The sequence below is a fragment of the Bos mutus genome, chromosome 12 (assembly GCF_027580195.1).
Source record: "Bos mutus isolate GX-2022 chromosome 12, NWIPB_WYAK_1.1, whole genome shotgun sequence".
NCBI classification, from domain to species: Eukaryota; Metazoa; Chordata; class Mammalia; order Artiodactyla; family Bovidae; genus Bos; species Bos mutus.
The window spans coordinates 16,262,724-16,280,994 of record NC_091628.1 but is presented as its reverse complement, the minus strand read 5'-3'; the positions used below and the strand labels follow the sequence as shown (position 1 = coordinate 16,280,994).

Here is an 18,271-nt window from a genome sequence, read left to right as displayed (position 1 = left end):
TGGGGACTTCTGTAGCAGTCCAGTGGTACAGACTGTGTTCCAAATACAGGGGGCCCAGATTCCATCCCTGGTCAGGGGACTAGATTCCGCATGCTGTAACTGAAGATCCTGCATGCTGCACCCAAGACCCGCACAGCCAAATAAATTAAAAAAAAAAAAAAAAGTTGCTGAGTAAATAGTTTAAGGACTGATAATGAGGTGTGACATATATGTGAATCACACACATATACACAAATGCACAAAATCACAAATACTTCCATGGCGAGAGAATCATACATATAATTTTTTAAAGAACAATATAAACCTTCTATTTACCTTCATGTAGGCTCAGCACGCTTTGCTTTGGGACAGTTTCTATATGTTCATGTTCTGTTACACGGCTTTCTAGAAAAAAAATTAAAATAGGACCATGGTTAGATGTGCATGAAATTTCATGTTGAGGATGTTAGGACATTATTATAATTGTTCATCTTTTAATGAATTGAGGTTACCCATGGAAAAAATGCACCCAGGAAGGCATCCATCTGCACTGGCATTCTGCTTCTAGAGTTCATCAAAACCACCTTACAGAGGCCCATTCATTCCTACTGCTCCTTTTTATGAGCTTCTGTCCATCTAGTCAAGGCTATGGTTTTTCCTGTGGTCATGTATGGATGTGAGAGCTGGACTGTGAAGAAGGCTGAGCACCAAAGAATTGATGCTTTTGAACTGTGGTGTTGGAGAAGACTCTTGTGAGTCCCTTGGACTGCAAGGAGATCCAATCAGTCCATTCTGAAGGAGATCAGCCCTGGGATTTCTTTGGAGGGAATGATGCTGAAGTTGAAACTCCAGTACTTTGGCCACCTCATGTGAAGAGTTGACTCATTGGAAAAGACTCTGATGCTGGGAGGGATTGGGGGCAGGAGGAGAAGGGGACGACAGAGGATGAGATGGCTGGATGGCATCACAGACTCGATGGACGTGAGTCTGAGTGAACTCCGGGAGTTGGTGATGGACAGGAAGGCCTGGCGTGCTGTGACTCATGGGGTCGAAAAGAGTCGGACACGACTGAGCGACTGAACTAAACTGATCCTTTGAAAGGCTTGATCTGGTTCCCATCACCACCATCGAGGGTGGAGCTTCCAGTCTGTCCTCGCCAGACCGGCAAGGTCAGGATTCCTGTCACTGCATTTCTGCCCCATCTATTAAACATACAGGCGAAAAGGAATCCCATCATTCTATCCTGCAAACCCAAGCGGGAACCACCATGTGCTGGGATGCACCTCTGCCTTGCTCTACTTGACCCCGTTATTACAGACCATCTCCAGACTGGATTTACCTATCACAGACTGTCTTAGAGGTTTCCTCGGTAAAACTGGTGACGGTATGAGCATGGGACCTGGGAAATCAGTAATATTGAGTGTCACCGTTCGGCTGCGTACACGGTCAGACCACTGACGGGCTTTCACAGGCGTCCTCGGTACAGGGATCGGCACTGTTGCGCTTAAACGAAACAGGGGCTGCTTAAAAGTATAGATGTTGCTCTCTTGTAAAAAGTGGTCGGAGTGAACCTCCTTGAGCTTGGGACTAGGCGCTGAAGGAGTGGCACTTGGAACTCTGGAGAACTCCGAAGAGAGAATCAGAATGTCTTTTAAAATGCTGGCGTAAATGTTTTGTATTTTTAATGGCCCTTCTGATTTCTCTGGACCTTCCATTTTGCTTATTTCTTTCCCAAAAACCCGAGCTGAAGCTGAACGACACCTGGGGAAAAATATGGAACCAGTAGCAGTCTCTGGAATGTGCCAATAGACTTGCTTAGAAGATTTTCTAGTTGTTGAAATAGTCATCACTCTTTGTTGTACATGATGATCAAGGAAGAGGTTTTGAATACTGACAGGGGTTTGTGCTCGATCCCTTGGAACGACAGGAAAACTAGTTTTATCTCTTTCAAATGAAGTGGTTTTTTCTTGAACGAAGTGTACATGTGGTAGGCTAGTTTCACCAGTCCCGACTAAACCAGAAAAAGAAAAAAGAAAGCAGAATTAGATTATGTTTATCAAGGTGTCAGGAGCAAAACTATTAATGTATTAGCATTCATAGCTTTTTTAATCCACTCACCCTCCCTCACCTTCTTAAGATGTTTCTGTAATACTCACTCAATTATCAGGACTTTTGTTTAGCTAACAGGGATAAAGTTTGAGTGAATAACTGGAGAACTAAAAAGGCTAAACTGTGTTAGAGTATGGAGCTATTCTTAGAAGAATAGAATGGATGGAGAACAGCATGACATAAAGGGAGATTTTTGAACAGTTGCCACTAAAATCTCTGGCAATATAGAAGGTTAAAATGGCTTGAAGTTGGGTTGTTTATTATTTATCATTATCTCTTCCTCATCTGAAACTTCTTTGAGGAAGGATTTACATTTCTTTTCAAAGCCAGATGTCAGACCAAGGAGTCTTTTGAGCATGATAGCATTCTGATGCTGGCTAAAGGTACCACAAGTTCATCCGGGTTACAACCAGAAGTATTCTTTTCTCTCTTAGGTCCAGGAAATGCAATGTGCCTGCATTCTTAGGGACTTCGCTACCTCCTTTCTCTTTCTGATGTGATGGAATGTTAAATGACATTTTTGTCTATCGTCTCAGTTGAGCACAATAAATGATGAGCACTTCAGTATTCTAATGAGGAGACAGTAGATTCGTTAAGGCAAGATTTGGCCAAAGAGATGGCCAAAGCAAGACCAACTCTCACCTGTTGTTCGTACATTAGAGATGGCAAGAGCCTGATCTGTATTTGTAGAGAGAATTTTCTCTGAATAGAGCTCTTGGAGTGTTTTGTGTTTCCCTGATCTTCCTCTCCTTATGGTGGGTGGAAGAAGGATTTATCCCCACTTCCAACCAAGTTAGGGTCTAAATCATCTATAGAGAACAGGAGTGTATGCCACAAGGAGAAAATAATATCTCACCACTCCCTACCATGGTTTCCCCACCCTCATACACCTACAGAGTAACAAAAATGATTCGCCCTTCCAGTGCTGTGTCCCAACTGCAGGAAGACAAGAGAATCCTTAAAGCTACTTGACCTCTACCTCCTGGCATTTGGCTGGGGGGGGGGGAGCAGTGCAGAGACTCAGGACTGACGGTCACATTCACTCTTAACTCCTTAACTCTTCCTCCCCCATAGCCCCCACCGATGAAAATACCAGAAATTATGAGTGAGGCAAGAGAAGCAAAAGAACAAGGTATTTCTCTGGGCTTGTCTAAAAATTAGCAGACCTAGTCTGAGTTGGGTGAAAGGGCAAGGTTTAACTGCATGCTAGATGAAAGTATCGATTTAGATTGGACTTGTGGTTTAATAGGACTTCCCTGGTGGCTCAGACGGTAAAGCATCTGTCTACAATGAGGGAGACCCAAGTTCGATCCCTGGGTCGGGAAGATCCCCTGGAGAAGGAAATGGCAATCCACTCCAGTACTACTGCCTGGAAAATCCCATGGACAGAGGAGCCTGGTAGGCTACAGTCCATGGGGTCACAAAGAGTCGGACACGACTGAGCGACTTGACTTCACTGTGGTTTAGTATCTAAAAATGAGACAAGGCTAATAGATGAAAGTGACTAGAAAAGCCTTGGGAGAGAGATGTCCCATCTGATAAAGGGCTTGCATCCAAATAAAGAGCTCTTAAATTCAACAAATAAGAAAACACGCTAGGACTTTGCTAGTGGTCCAGTGTCTAGGACTCTGGGCTCTCAAGGTAGGGGGATCAGGTCTGATCAGTGGTCGGGAGCTACATCCTGCACTCAGCAACTTGCAAACAAATGAATAAATACTTTTTTTTAAAGCCAATGAACATAGATACTCCAGAATTCTTTTGATTAGTATTAGTATGAGTATCTTTCTCTGTCCTTAAGATATACCCATTTGAATGCAGAGTTCCAAAGAATAGCAAGGAGAGATAAGAAAGCCTTCCTCAGTGATCAATGCAAAGAAATAGAGGAAAACAATAGAATGGGCAAGACTAGAGATCTCTTCAAGAAAATTAGAGATACCAAGGGAACATTTCATGCAAAGACGGATTCAGTAAAGGACAGAAATGGTATGGACCTAACAGAAGCAGAAGATATTAAGAAGAGGTGGCAAGAATACACAGAAGAACTGTACAAAAAAGATCTTCACCACCCAGATAATCACAATGGTGTGATCAATCACCTAGAGCGAGACATCCTAGAATGTGAAGTCAAGTGGGCTTTGGGAAGCATCACTACGAACAAAGCTAGTGGAGGTGATGGAATTCCAGTTGACCTATTTCAAATCCTAAAGGATGATGCTGTGAAAGTGCTGCACACAATATGTCAGCAAATTTGGAAAACTCAGCAGTGGCCACAAGACTGGAAAAGGTCAGTTTTCATTTCAATCCCAAAGAATGCTCAAACTTCTGCAGAATTGCACTCATCTCACACGCTAGTAATGCTCAAAATTCTCCAAGCCAGACTTCAACAGTACTTGAACCATGAACTTCCAGATGTTCATGCTGGTTTTAGAAAAGGCAGGGGAATCAGAGATCATATTGCCAACATCCGCTGGATCATCAAAAAGCAAGAGAGTTCCAGAAAAACATCTATTTCTGCTTCATTGACTATGCCAAAGCCTTGGACTGTGTGGATCACAATAAACTGTGGAAAATTCTGAAAGAGATGGGAATCCCAGACCACCTGACCTGCCTCTTGAGAAACCAGTATGCAGGTCAGGAAGCAACAGTTAGAACTGGACATGGAACAACAGACTGGTTCCAAATAGGAAAAGGAGTACGTCAAGGCTGTATATTGTCACCCTGCTTATTTAACTTCTAAGCAGAGTACATCAAGAGAAATGCTGGGCTGGATAAGCACAAGCTGGGATCAAGATTGCCGGGAGAAATATCAGTAATCTCAGATATGCAGAAGAAACCACTCTTATGGCAGAAAGTGAAGAAGAACTAAAGAGCCTCTTGATGAAAGTGAAAGAGGAGAGTGAAAAAGTTGGCTTAAAGCTCAACATTCAGAAAACGAAGATCATGGCATCTGGTCCCATCAGTTCCATTCAGTTGCTCAGTCGTGTCGGACTTTTTGCCACCCCATGAACTGCAGCATGCCAGGCCTCCCTGTCCATCACCAACTCCTGGAGTTCATCCAAACTCATGTCCATTGAGTTGGTGATGACATCCAACCATCTCATCCTCTGTTGTCCCCTTCTCCTCCCACCTTCAATCTTTCCCAGCATCAGGGTCTTTTCAAATGAGTCAACTCTTCGCATCAGGTGGCCAAAGTACTGGAGTTTCAGCTTCAACATCAGTCCTTCCAATGAACATCCAGGATTGATCTCCTTTAGGGTGGACTGGTTGGATCTCCTTGCAGTCCAAGGGACTCTCAAGAGTCTTCTCCAACACCACAATTCAAAAGCATCAATTCTTTGATGCTCAGCTTTCTTTATAGTTCAACTCTCACATCCATACATGACCACTGGAAAAACCATAGCCTTGACTAGATGGACCTTTGTTGACAAAGTAATGTGTCTGCTTTTTAATATGCTGTCTAGGTTGGTTGTAACTTTCCAAGGAGTAAGCATCTTTTAATTTAATGGCTGCAATCATCATCTACAGTGATTTTGGAGCCCCCCAAAATAAAGTCTGCCACTGTTTCCACCGTTTCCCCATCTATTTCCCATGAAGTGATGGGGCCAGATGCCATGATCTTCGTTTTCTGAATGTTGAGCTTTAAGCCAACTTTTTCACTCTCCTCTTTCACTTTCATCAAGAGGCTCTTTAGTTCTTCACTTTCTGCCATAAGGGTGGTTTCTTCTGCATGTCTGAGGTCACTGATATTTCTGCCAGCAATCTTGATTCCAGCTTGTGCTTCTTCCAGCCCAGCGTTTCTCATGATGTACTCTGCATATAAGTTAAATAAGCATGGCGACAACATACAGCCTTGACGTACTCCTTTTCCTATTTGGAACCAGTCTGTTGTTCCATGTCCAGTTTTAACTGTTGCTTCCTGACCTGCATACTGGTTTCTCAAGAGGCAGGTCAGGTGGTCTGGGATTCCCATCTCTTTCAGAATTTTCCACAGTTTATTGTGATCCACACAGTCCAAGGCTTTGGCATAGTCAATGAAGCAGAAATAGATGTTTTTCTGGAACTCTCTTGCTTTTTTGATGATCCAGCGGATGTTGGCAATTTGATCTCTGGTTCCTCTGCCTTTTATAAAACCAGCGTGAACATCTGGAAGTTCACGGTTCACATATTGCTGAAGCCTGGCTTGGAGAATTTTGAGCATTACTTTTCTAGAGTATGAGATGAGTGCAATTATGTGGTAGTTTGAGCATTCTTTGGCATTGCCTTTCTTTGGGATTGGAATGAAAACTGACCTTTTCCAGTTTTGTGGCCACTGCTGCATTTTCCAAATTTGCTGACATATTGAGTGCAGCACTTTTACAGCATCATCCTTTAGGATTTGAAATAGGTCAACTGGAATTCCATCACCTCCACTAGCCTTGTTTGTAGTGATGCTTCCTGAGGCTCACTTGACTTCACATTCCAGATGTCTGGCTCTAGGTGAGTGATCACACCATCATGATTATCTGGGTTGTGAAGACCTTTTTTGTATAGTTCTTCTGTGTATTCTTGCCACCTCTTCTTAATATCTTCTGCTTCTGTTAGGTCTATACCATTTCTGTCCTTTATTGAGCCCACCTTTGCGTGAAATGTTCCCTTGGTATCTCTAATTTTCTTGAAGAGATCTCTAGTCTGTCCCATTCTATTGTTTTCCTCTATTTCTCTGCACTGATCACTGAGGAAAGCTTTCTTATCTCTCCTTGCTATTCTTTGTAACTCTGCATTCAAATGGGTATACCTTTCCTTTTCTCCTTTGCTTTTGGCTTCTCTTCTTTTCACAGCTATTTGTAAGGCCTCCTTGGACAGCCATTTTGCGTTTTTGCATTTCTTTTTCTTCGGGATGGTCTTTATCCCTGTCTCTTATACAATGTCATGAATCTCCATCCATAGTTCATCAGGCACTCTGTCTATCAGATCTAGTCCCTTAAATCTATTTCTCACTTCCACTGTATAGTCATAAGAGATTTGATTTAGGTCATACCTGAATGGTCTAGTGGTTTTCCCCACTTTCTTCAATTTAAGTCTGAATTTGCCAATAAGGAGTTCATGATCTGAGCCAAAGTCAGCTCCTGATCTTGTTTTTGCTGACTGTATAGAGCTTCTCCATCTTCGTCTGCAAAGAATATAATCAATCTGATTTCGGTGTCGGCCATCTGGTGATGTCCATGTGTAGAGTCTTCTCTTGTGTTGTTGGAAGGGGTGTTTGCTATGACCAGTGCATTCTCTTGGTGAAACTCTATCAGCCTTTGCCCTGCTTCATTCTGTATACCAAGGCCAAATTTGCCTGTTACTCCAGGTGTTTCTTGACTACCTATTTTTGTACTCCAGTCCCCCATAGTGAAAAGGACTTCTTTTTGGGTGTTAGTTCTAAAAGGTCTTGTAGGTTTTCATATAATTGTTCAATTTCAGCTTCTTCAGAGTTACTGTTTGGGGCATAGACTTGGATTATCTTGATATTGAATGGTTTGCCTTGGAAATGAATAGAGATGGTTCTGTCGTTTTTGAGATTGCATCCAAGTACTGCATTTCGGACTCTTTTGTTGACCATGATGGCTACTCCATTTCTTCTAAGGGATTCCTGCCCACAGTCGTAGATATAATGGTCATCTGAGTTAAATTCACCCATTCCAGTCCATTTCAGTTCGCTGATTCCTAGAAGGTCGACATTCACTCTTGCCATCTCCTGTTTTACCATTTCCAATTTGCCTTAATTCATGGACCTAATATTCCAGGTTCCTATGCAATATTGCTCTTTACAGCATCGGACCTTGCTTCTATCACCAGTCACATCCACAACTGGGTATTGTTTTTGCTTTGGCTCCATCCCTTCATTCTTTCTGGAGTTATTTCTCCACTGATCTCCAGTAGCATATTAAGCACCTACCAACCTGGGGAGTTCCTCTTTCAGTGTCCTATCTATTTGCTTTTTCATACTGTTCACAGGGTTCTCAAGGCACGAATACTGAAGTGGTTTGCCATTCCCTTCTCCAGTGGACCACATTCTGTCAGACCTCTCCACCATGATCTGCCCATCTTGGGTGGCCCCACACGGCATGGCTTAGTTTCATTGAGTTAGACAAGGCTGTGGTCCATGTGATCAGATTGGCTAGTTGTCTGTGATTGTGGTTTCAGTCTGTCTGCCCTCTGATACCCACTCTCAGTGCCTACCCTCTTACTTGGGTTTCTCTTACCTTGGACATGGGGTATCTCTTCACGGCTGCTCCAGCAAAGTGCAGCTGCTGCTCCTTACCTTGGATGTGGGGCATCTCCTCACGGCTGCTGCTCCTGACCTTGGACGTGGGGTATCTCCTCTCGGCCATCACTCCTGACCTTGGACGTGGGATAACTCCTCTTGGCCACTGCTCCTGACCTCGGACATGGGGTAGCTCCTCTTGGTTGCTCCTGATTTTGGATGTGGGGTAGCTTCTCTTGGCCACTCCTGTGCCGCGCATCCGCTGCTCTATCACTTCATGGCAAATAGATGGGGAAACAGTGGAAACAGTGGCAGACTTTATTTTGGGGGGCTCCAAAATCACTGCAGAGGGTGACTGCAGCCATGAAATTAAAAGACACTTATTTCTTGGAAGAAAAGTTATAACTAACCTAGACAGCATATTAAAAAGCAGAGACATTACATTGCCAACAAAGATCCATCTAGTCAAGGCTATGGTTTTTCCAGTGGTCATGTATGGATGTGAGAGTTGGACTATAAAGAAAGCTGAGCACTGAAGAATTGATGCTTTTCAATTGTGGTGTTGGAGAAGACTCTTGAGAGTCCCTTGGACTGCAAGGAGATCCAACCAGTCCATCCTAAAGGAAATCAGTCCTGAATATTCATTGGAAGGACTGATGTTGAAGCTGAAACTCCAATATTTTGGCTACCTGATGCGAAGAGCTGACTCATTTGAAAAGACCCTGATGCTGGGAAAGATTGAAGGTGGGAGGAGAAGGGGACGACAGAGGATGAAATGGTTGGATGGCATCACTGACTTAATGGACATGAGTCTGAGTAAACTCCAGGAGTTGGTGAGGGACAGAGAGGCCTGGCGTGCTGCAGTCCATGGGGTCACAAAGAGTCGGACACGACTGAGCGACTGAACTGCCTGACTCATTTTTATATTTAAAGGGAGTTTCTTGCAGACAATATGTAATTAGCTCTTGTCTCTTACCTACTGTGACAGTTTCTACCATTTAACTGGCATACTTAGACCATTCACATTTTAACAAATGATTGACATTGCTGACTTAACACCGGCCACATTTGTAAAGTTTTCTATTTGTTGCAGCTGTTTTACTTTGCCATCGCTTTGAAAATCTTCCGTTCTTCTATCTTTTCTGGTTTTAGTTGAGAATTTTATGAGTCAGTTTCTGTCCTTCGGTTTTATTCCTCTGTCAGCATATCAATTACACTTATAAAATTATTTTAAATGCTTGCCCTAGAGTTTGCAATAGATATTTACAATGAATCTAAGTCTACTTTCAACAAACACTACACTGCTTATTGGCGATGGTCAGTATCTTTTTAACAGTGTAGTCCCAATTCTTCCCTCCCTTCCATATAAAATTGCTGTCATCCATTCCATTTATCCCTGTACTATACTCACCCAATACATTGTTATTATTATTGCTTAGAATAGTTACCTATTAGATTGAGTGAGATCACTTTTCCGACACTGTTCTTTTTTTAGGCAGACCTGAGTTTTTTATCTTGATCAAACAGTGTGTAACACCTTCTCTTACTAACCAATTTAAATCATTTTCTTCTTTCAAAGTATACCTTAAACCTTATATTGGATGGCTAAAATTCAGGGTTTTTTATGTAAGATATTACCAAGCCAATACAATCCACCTTTCTTGATTAACACAACCCATACTTTTTGTTCTCATTAATTAATTCAACAAACATTTAACACCTCCTCAGACAGTAAAGAATCCACCTACAATGCAGGAAACCCGGGTTCGATCCCTGGGTTAGGAAAATACCCTGGAAAAGGGAATGGTTACCCACTCCAATATTCTTGCCTGGAGAATCCCATGGACAGAGGAACCTGGTGGGCTATAGTCCACGGGGTTGCAAAGAGTTGGACACGACTGAGAGACAAACACTTTTTCACCTTTTTACATGTGCTAGCTGTACACATAGTGCTGAGAGTACAATTACACAGCAGAAATCTTACTCCCATCAAAGGTCTTGCAATTTAATATAGAAAATAGGCTTCCCAGGTGGCGCAGTGGTAAAGAATCTGCCTGCAATGCAGCAGACTCAGGTTCGATCGCTGGGTCAGGAAGGTCCCCTGAAGAAGGAAATGGCAACTCACTCCAGTATTCTTGACTGGAAAATACCATGGATAGAGGAGCCTGGAGGGATACAGTCCATGGGGTCAGAAAATAGTTGGTTCTGACTATTTAGTCAGACACAATAATAGTAGGACACGATTTAGTGACTAAACAACCAGTCTTCTTGCCTGGGAAATCCCATGGACAGAGGAGGCTGGTGGGCTATGGCCCATGGGGTTGCAAAAAGTCAGACACAACTGAGCAACAGATACTACTAGGCAGAAACAGTTAAACTAGAGAATTAGAGGTCAGCAGAGGGTAGGTCGGGGATACTCTGGGACCATAAAGGAAAGTACTCTGACTGGATGCAAAGAGAAGAGGTGCTTAGGGAAATCTGCTCAATGAAGATGATATCTGTCTTCTCAGTTCAGACTTCCCTATTTTTGGATACATTTCCCCATGATTTCTATTTTATTTTTTCTCTTAGAATGTTAAAATTCTACTTTTCCAATAGACTATTCTGCCGTCAAAAACTACACCTCTATAATTAAATATATAATTTATTTATAATTAAATATATTTCACTTCACTTTTACTAATTTCTCAAGTCTTAGCTCATACCCCATTGCTGCCCCAGGGTTTCTCACATTTATGAACTACTGCTGTCTGTACCATTAATTGGACATAAATTCTATGCTGCTTTGTATTGTTATTTTAGGTTCTCGTTGCATGCATATCAATACACACAATAGAGTTTAACTAAAGGTCTTGAAAAGTCCTGAAAGACAGGGACCAGATTCATGTCATTAATTCTCTACAGCATTTAGTGTTGTATGCCAATTGTACATATTTATTTCAATTTTATTTCGATATTTGACTACTCATTTTTATAAATCGTACTTCAGACATTTTAGGTATTCATTCATTCATTCATTCAACAAGTATTTTGAACACCTATTACATACAAAGTACTCTGCCAAGAGCCTTTGGGGACATAAGATTAATAACAGTCAAGGTCATTAACTATCCGAGTTGCCAAAGCAAGATGATCCATCCCTGTACTCCCCCTACCCACCCCCCTCCCCACCATAAAAAGAATTATCCAGCTCAAAATGGCAATAGTGAGAAACTCTGTGCTAGATGATGAACTTCAACAGAAAAACAAATGGAAAACTACAGCCAAAGAACTGGTAGTGAGAAGTATATCTATATAACTGTGGGTATTACTATTATAGAACAGATTGTAAATGCAGAAATATAAAACACTGTAGAAATATATAGAAATGATATACCAAAAGTAGGTGGGAAATGTAGGAAAGAAAATTGTATATAACATAGGTGTATTGATTCACACATCTTTTATGGCCATGCATCAATAGGATTTAGCACTGTACATCAAGTTATAGACTAAGCATATTTTAATATGCTTATAAATGTTGACACTAAAATAATTAATATAATCAACTAAAATCAGGTGATAGAAGAGAATGAAAGGGGGAAGAAAAGGATGTATGCTAATTTTATCATTGCTTATCAGTAAGGAGTCAATATATACCATATAGAGAAATAGAGGATTAAGAGTATTATATAAAGTTATAATCATAAGTGGCTCTCCTTTACTTCATAGCATTTATCACAGGGTAATTTTACATTTAATTATATGATTGTTGGATCTCACCAAAGGGTAACTAATAAAGAGAATTGGCAGAGTTTGTTTTACTCACTATTATATCTCCAGTTCTTAGCACTGTGCTTATAAATACAGTCAATTCTCATGATTCAGGGCAGTTCTGTTCTCTAGTCTCAGTAAGCACTGAATTATCCAACACTGAGCTATTATTTCTTGGGGAAATACAGGGTCAGGTTCCTGCAAGCCTCTGATCTCAACATTATCAGCAACCAATCAATACACACAACCTTGTTTTAAGTATGCTCCTATTTAAAGACACTTTAGATTGTTGATTCATCAACACTGAACTTTCAGGCAACAAGACTGTAACTCAGGCTTGAAGGAAGGTTATCTAAAGCATATGTTCTCTCTGGAAGGCACATCATAGCCTTCTTGGGGGCTATTTTAGACAATTAAATCACCAACCAAAAGTACAGAATTCAGAAATTATGGCACTATTTAGACCGGAAAGGTGGCAGCTGTTTATGGGAGCTAAAACAAGAAGGCAGAGCAGTATCCTGTTCCCACCACTGTTGGGAATATGTATGCTTTCACTGCCTTGGCTGTATCCAAGAATTACCATATACGCCCTCTTGCTGCACACAGTCTCACTATTATAAAAGGAGAGAGAAAGAGCTCCATATACTGCTCCAAAGTGTTCTTCATGGTATATTTTGAAGTTAAAAAGACAAAACATAGTACAATGTTCTGGGTTGGGGATTACAAATGGATTCTAGCAGTTAGGTAAATTCACTCCTACAGAATCCACAAAAAATGAGAATCAACTGTATTTGTAATTTGAATTAGATGTTACCATATTACACAAAAATCTGTAAGTTGTAGTCATTAGTGAGTATCTTTATATTTATTTATTTGGCTGCTGCAACATGTGGGGTCTAGATCTAGTTCCCTGACCAGGCATCAAACCCTGGGGGCCCTGCATTATCAACTTGGAGTCTTCGCCACTAGACCACCAGGGAAGTCCCCAGTGAGTGTCTTTACTGTGATGCTGAACTGTGCAGGTTGAGAAAATTCTATGAAAAACCAAAAAAGCTAATAACATATCTGATTAATACACATACCTGCATGGACTTTCTTCTGACATAAAGACAGCTTAGGGAGATTTGGAGGTAAAGGTCTTCGAAGAAGTTGTGGGTGTTTTTGCATTTTAATAATAAGCACTATTTGTCACAGCTATGGGTGAAGAACTTAAAAGTTTTTGAATATGTTTCAATTGTTGCTGAAAAATTCATTCGAATCCAGATTAAATCCTAATGAAAATCATTCCGTGCTAATACTATACTGAGTCCAAGCAGAATTCTGTAAAAGAAAAAGAGGGTAAGAAAAACAATTCCTTAAGTCTTATAGAAAGAATCTAGATAAAATTTTGGCTTATAATTAACACAAAATTTAAAAATACATAGACTATTACCAATCAGGACCATCTTAAAATTTCAAATGTTAACCAAAAATTCAATCTGGCAGTGTTACTTCAGCTAGTAAATACTGCTTTTCCAGAATGGTAGAAATGACACTCATTTTCTCTCCTACGTCCAAAATGTTATCAATTTATAAACTGGGGAAGAGTTTTTCGTCAAAAAAGGTGAGGAAGTCCCTCCATGGCCTCTGAAAATCCACAATATCTAACTCTTCACCAAAAAGTTGTTTTCTTTCTGTAATAATGACTTATTTTAAATTCAGTCACTACAGTTGGCCCGTAACTATTTAACCCCCAAATAAAATGCCTTCAATATAATGAGATTTTCTACAATCCCAGTCCCTATTAGTACTGTTTAGAAATGATGCCTGAAGATCGAACCAAATATTGTGTGCTTCGTCGTATCAAAGAGCCTAGTACATGGCTATTCCGTTGTCAGTCTAGACGGGTACGCTCCGGAGCACAAATGGCCTGCTTTATACCCCTCCAAAGATGACTTGGCACGCAAGCACTCACGATCTGTTTCCTGGTAGTACGTCCCACTTGATGCTGGTAATTTCCCGTTCTTATTTTTGGAAGAGGTGCCTGGAAAAGTTGGACCCCGATGCTATCCTTTAGGGCAATCAGCTGCTTTTCAAAACAATCAGCTTTTCCTTTTTTAATCTCCTCTTCTTGGGAACGGAGGCAGATTAAGGTGAAGTGAGGTCGCAGGTCTTCCGGCGGGATGCTGTCCCGAAAGAAAGCACTCACCCAGGTCACCTTCACCCGCCGGCCAGGTGGGGCCAAGCGGGCAAGTCTCCTAGCAACCAGAAGCCAATACCCACGTCCCTTCTGCCGGGCGCGCAGGCGCAGGAGGGAGGGCGGGGCCGGGCGGGGCGCGCACCCGCCCGCGGAGCCCCGCTCAGCTGGTCCCGCCCCAGCGGGCGGCGCTCGCGGAGCCCTCTAGCCTTCGTCGGCCGCTGTGCGCGACTGCAGGAGAAGCCCGCTCCACGTGCACCTGCTGTACGGAACCCCGTGGTGACGATCGTTATTACTGCTTTTATTCTTAATGACAGTGACCACTATCATGTATTTACTTTTCTCACTTGCAAGATGCTTAACTCGGGTATCTAGGGTCCGGGCTGGTGTTCTTTCGTCCTGCACTTCTGCGCAGCCTTAGTCGCCTGGCTGATTTTGCAGGGCTCCAGAATAGCGAGCATTCTGTTTCTGTTCTTTTAATGCAACCTGTTTTGTCTTCCTGATCCTTTAAAGTTCTTCGCTGAAGAGGAAACTTGTAGAAAGAAATAGGGCATAAAGGATCGAGCGGGCTTTGAAAGAAACCCATTTCTCACTGCCCTCGTTATTTATCCTGATTCATTTCGTGATTTGTGTCCTGGGTCGTGGTGTTGATGAACCTGCATGTCCAGTAATTGATACATCGTGTGTGTTTGCATGAATGTGCATACGTCTCTTTGGAGATTTGAGGGAAAAAGTGTGAGAGAGAAAATTCATTAGGCAGATGTGTGAATCCCAACTCAGAAAGTAAAGTAGATGGAGTTTCCTTCCAGTCTTGTGTTTTGTTGTGCTTTATTTTACAAGTGTAGGAACTTTAGTAACAGCTGTTGGAAGATGAGACTTGTGTGTAAATCTTTGTAACTTTAGGGATCTTTCAAGATTTTCTCCCTAACTACTCTTCCTTTTTCTCCGTAGGAACAAGCATACATTTTTAAATAGTCAATTTTAAAAAGTGGAAAAGTCAAAAAAGTATTTAATCAGATTCTGGGAAATATTCTGCACCTTCTTTTCCTTTGCATGTGGTTTCTTTTAATTTTAAAATAGCTATGTCCCGATTACACTGCTGCCCCAGACCATGAACTTATTCCATTTTTGTCTGTATCCACTGCATAGATGAATTAGCTTCTCAGCAAGATGAGAGAGTTGACAATACGCAAATCTGATTTGCTAGATTTTATCTCAAGTAATATGTGTTGTGCATATTTTGTAAGTGTGAAAGATGTTTATATTTTTACCCATAAAAAAGGTTTATGTTCCAATAGATAGAGCCGGGTTCCTATCCTCTTGGGGCTTCCCTGGTGGTTCAGATAGTAAAGAATCTGCCTGCAATGCAGGAGATATGGGTTCCATCCCTGGGTCAGGAAGATCCCCTGGAGAAGAGAATGGCTACCCACTCCAGTATTCTTGCCTGGAGAATCCCATGGGCAGACGAGCTGTCGGGCTAGAGTCCATGGGGTGGCAAAGAGTTGGACTTGACTGAGAGACTTAACACTTGCACTTTTACCCCCTCTGTCCTCATAAAAGTTGTTTGAACTGCAAGAACTACTGAGATTAAGTTTTACCCACCAGTGCTTGGCCTTTGAAATTTATGCTTAGGATTGCATAGTCAAAAATCAAAGCGATATGCTTATCAATAGTTTTTTAAAAAATGCTTTGTCACACATGGAATCAGGCATCAGGCTTCATTGCCTGCAGATTTCTTCTAGCAAATACCAGGCAGAAACTAGGGCTGATTAATATGTAACCTCCAGAGGTGTGAATATTTTGTCTTCCACTGCTTCCTACTTCTGTTATTTAGCATGCAATGTTTAGGCAAATGAGATTGTGATTATGAAAATTAAATTCATGGTTTGGTGTTATATGTGTGTATATATACACACACACATATATATCAGTTTTTCTAACACAAATTATATGCTTTATCTATGGAAATGATATACAAGTGCACGCCAGATTTAGAAAGTACACATTACATTCAATTTGGGTTCTTTTATTATTTTTACTTAATTTATTAATTTAAAAAATTTTTTGGAGAGTATTGCTACCTCAATCTCATTTTCTCCTTGTTTTTGTTTAAATAATCATGTCTCTTTAAATAATACAACTCCCTCTTTGATTTTAAAGGCTTCCTTTACCTAATGTACAGTATAGGCAGCCTTTTGATTGTCCCATTAGCTTTGCAATTTGGCAGAACTGTGCGATGAAGCTTGACAAACTGAACCGCAACACTTTTAACAGATTGTGTTCAGGAGGCCACGGTAATGGTGAGTGCCAAGGTTGTGTACATCCTGCATTTTTTAAAAAGTGTTGCTAAAAATGAGATAAAAGCCTTATGCACAAGCAACCTTGTACACCCTGCAGGTAGTGCTATTGATTTTTCTAATGAGTGGGGGATACTTGGGGGATCTCAGATTTGCTATTGGTGAAAAGACTCAGTTTTGTTGGAATCGTGTAGAAACTGTTGGTAGAAATTTTCTCTGTTTTCTATATAAGGCTCTGTTAATTTGTTTTCCTTTTTAAAAGGATTGGAGGTTTCTGGAATAGTTTGGTCAGCGTAAATTTAATTTAGCATTTTACTTTATGGAAATAACGGCAGTGATTTTTATGTTTATGCTCGTATTAATTCTTAGAAGTTCTTTTAAAAAATGAATAGTTAATTTTGAGAGCACATTGGGTAAACCGTTAAGTCTCCAAGGTAAGCCAAGGCACAAAAATGCTTTTGAAAAGGAGGTATTTTCTTGACCTGAGTTTTTTATATATATACTAAAAAATGTCTTTACTCTTTTTATCAGTCACAGTGGCTTAAACATATACTTTTGTTTCATGTTCTTTCATTCTGCTTCATACAGAACAATTTTGTATTTTCTTAAATGTTAATAAAGATATTTTAAAGTAGCTTCTTTTTTTTAAACCTCTCCTATCTCACGGTAAAGAGTCTGCTTGCAATGCAGGAGACCTGGGTTCAATTCCTGGATGGGGAAGATCCCCTAAAGAAGGAAATGGCAACCTACTCCAGTATTCTTTTCCAGAAAATCCCATGGACGGAGGAGCCTGGTGGGTGCAGTCCATGGGGTTGCAAAGCGTTGGACACGACTGAACGACTAACACACACTAACACAAACACGTCTTGTTGCACAAGCAAAAACTTCATTTCTGTTCTTAATTTTTAACCAGTTATTTATTTATTTAGTTAGTTATTTATTTCTTGTTGTCTTTCAGGATGATAGTCCTGGGATTTTTTTTTTCCAAAAAAATTATTAATAAGGGAAGGTCATACAACCTGCCAGAGAAGGCACTGGCACCCCACTCCAGTACTTTTGCCTAGAAAATCCCATGGACGGAGGAGCCTGGTGGGCTGCAGACCATGGGGTCGCTAGAGTTGGACACGACTGAGCGACTTCATTTCACTTTTCAGTTTCATGAATTGGAGAAGGAAATGGCAACCCACTCCAGTGTTCTTGCCTGGAGAATCCCAGGGACGGGAAGCTTGGCGGGCTGCCCTCTATGGGGTCGCACAGAGTTGGACACGACTGAAGCGACGCAGCAGCAGCAGCAGCATACAACCTGCATCACAGAATAAAAAAAAAAAATCCCAAACGTAATGAAAGAACAATGTCTATCTGTTTTAAAAGCACATTCATGAATTCAGCCATTCATTCCAGAATGATTTATTGGAAATTATGCGTAAAGCTCTTTTCTAGGTGCTCAACTTTAAACTTTAAGAAAACAACAGGTGATTCACTGGGAAGCTTTATAATTTTAGACATTAAAATGACATTTTAAATCTTTTCAAAGGCTTTATTTATATATAGTTATGACAACTTGAAGTTTTTAAATTTTCAAACATTTTTTATTACGTTGGTCAGGTAGAATAATGTTATTTAGTCACACTACCTGGAATACTCAGAAAGACTTCCGTATTTCCTTAGTTTCAGTGATTGTTTTAGGTTATCTGTGACCTGCTGATATTGTGCGTGCGTGCACGTGTT

The 18,271-nt window shown here is 41.0% G+C and overlaps 1 protein-coding gene across 1 annotated transcript in view; it reads right to left on the bottom strand.

Moving 5' to 3' along the window:
• LRRC63 (leucine rich repeat containing 63) overlaps positions 1-14,289 on the bottom strand; it is a 32,555-nt gene extending 18,266 nt beyond the window's left edge. The window contains exons 1-5 of the mRNA XM_070380281.1: positions 14,025-14,289; positions 13,153-13,390; positions 8,375-8,590; positions 1,319-1,990; positions 316-384 (exon numbers count right to left, since the gene is read on the bottom strand). Coding sequence (XP_070236382.1) covers positions 316-384; positions 1,319-1,990; positions 8,375-8,590; positions 13,153-13,237 — 1,042 coding nt within the window. The 5' untranslated portion in view covers positions 13,238-13,390; positions 14,025-14,289. The remainder of the gene's footprint in view (positions 1-315; positions 385-1,318; positions 1,991-8,374; positions 8,591-13,152; positions 13,391-14,024) is intronic.
• Positions 14,290-18,271: the final 3,982 nt, after the last annotated feature.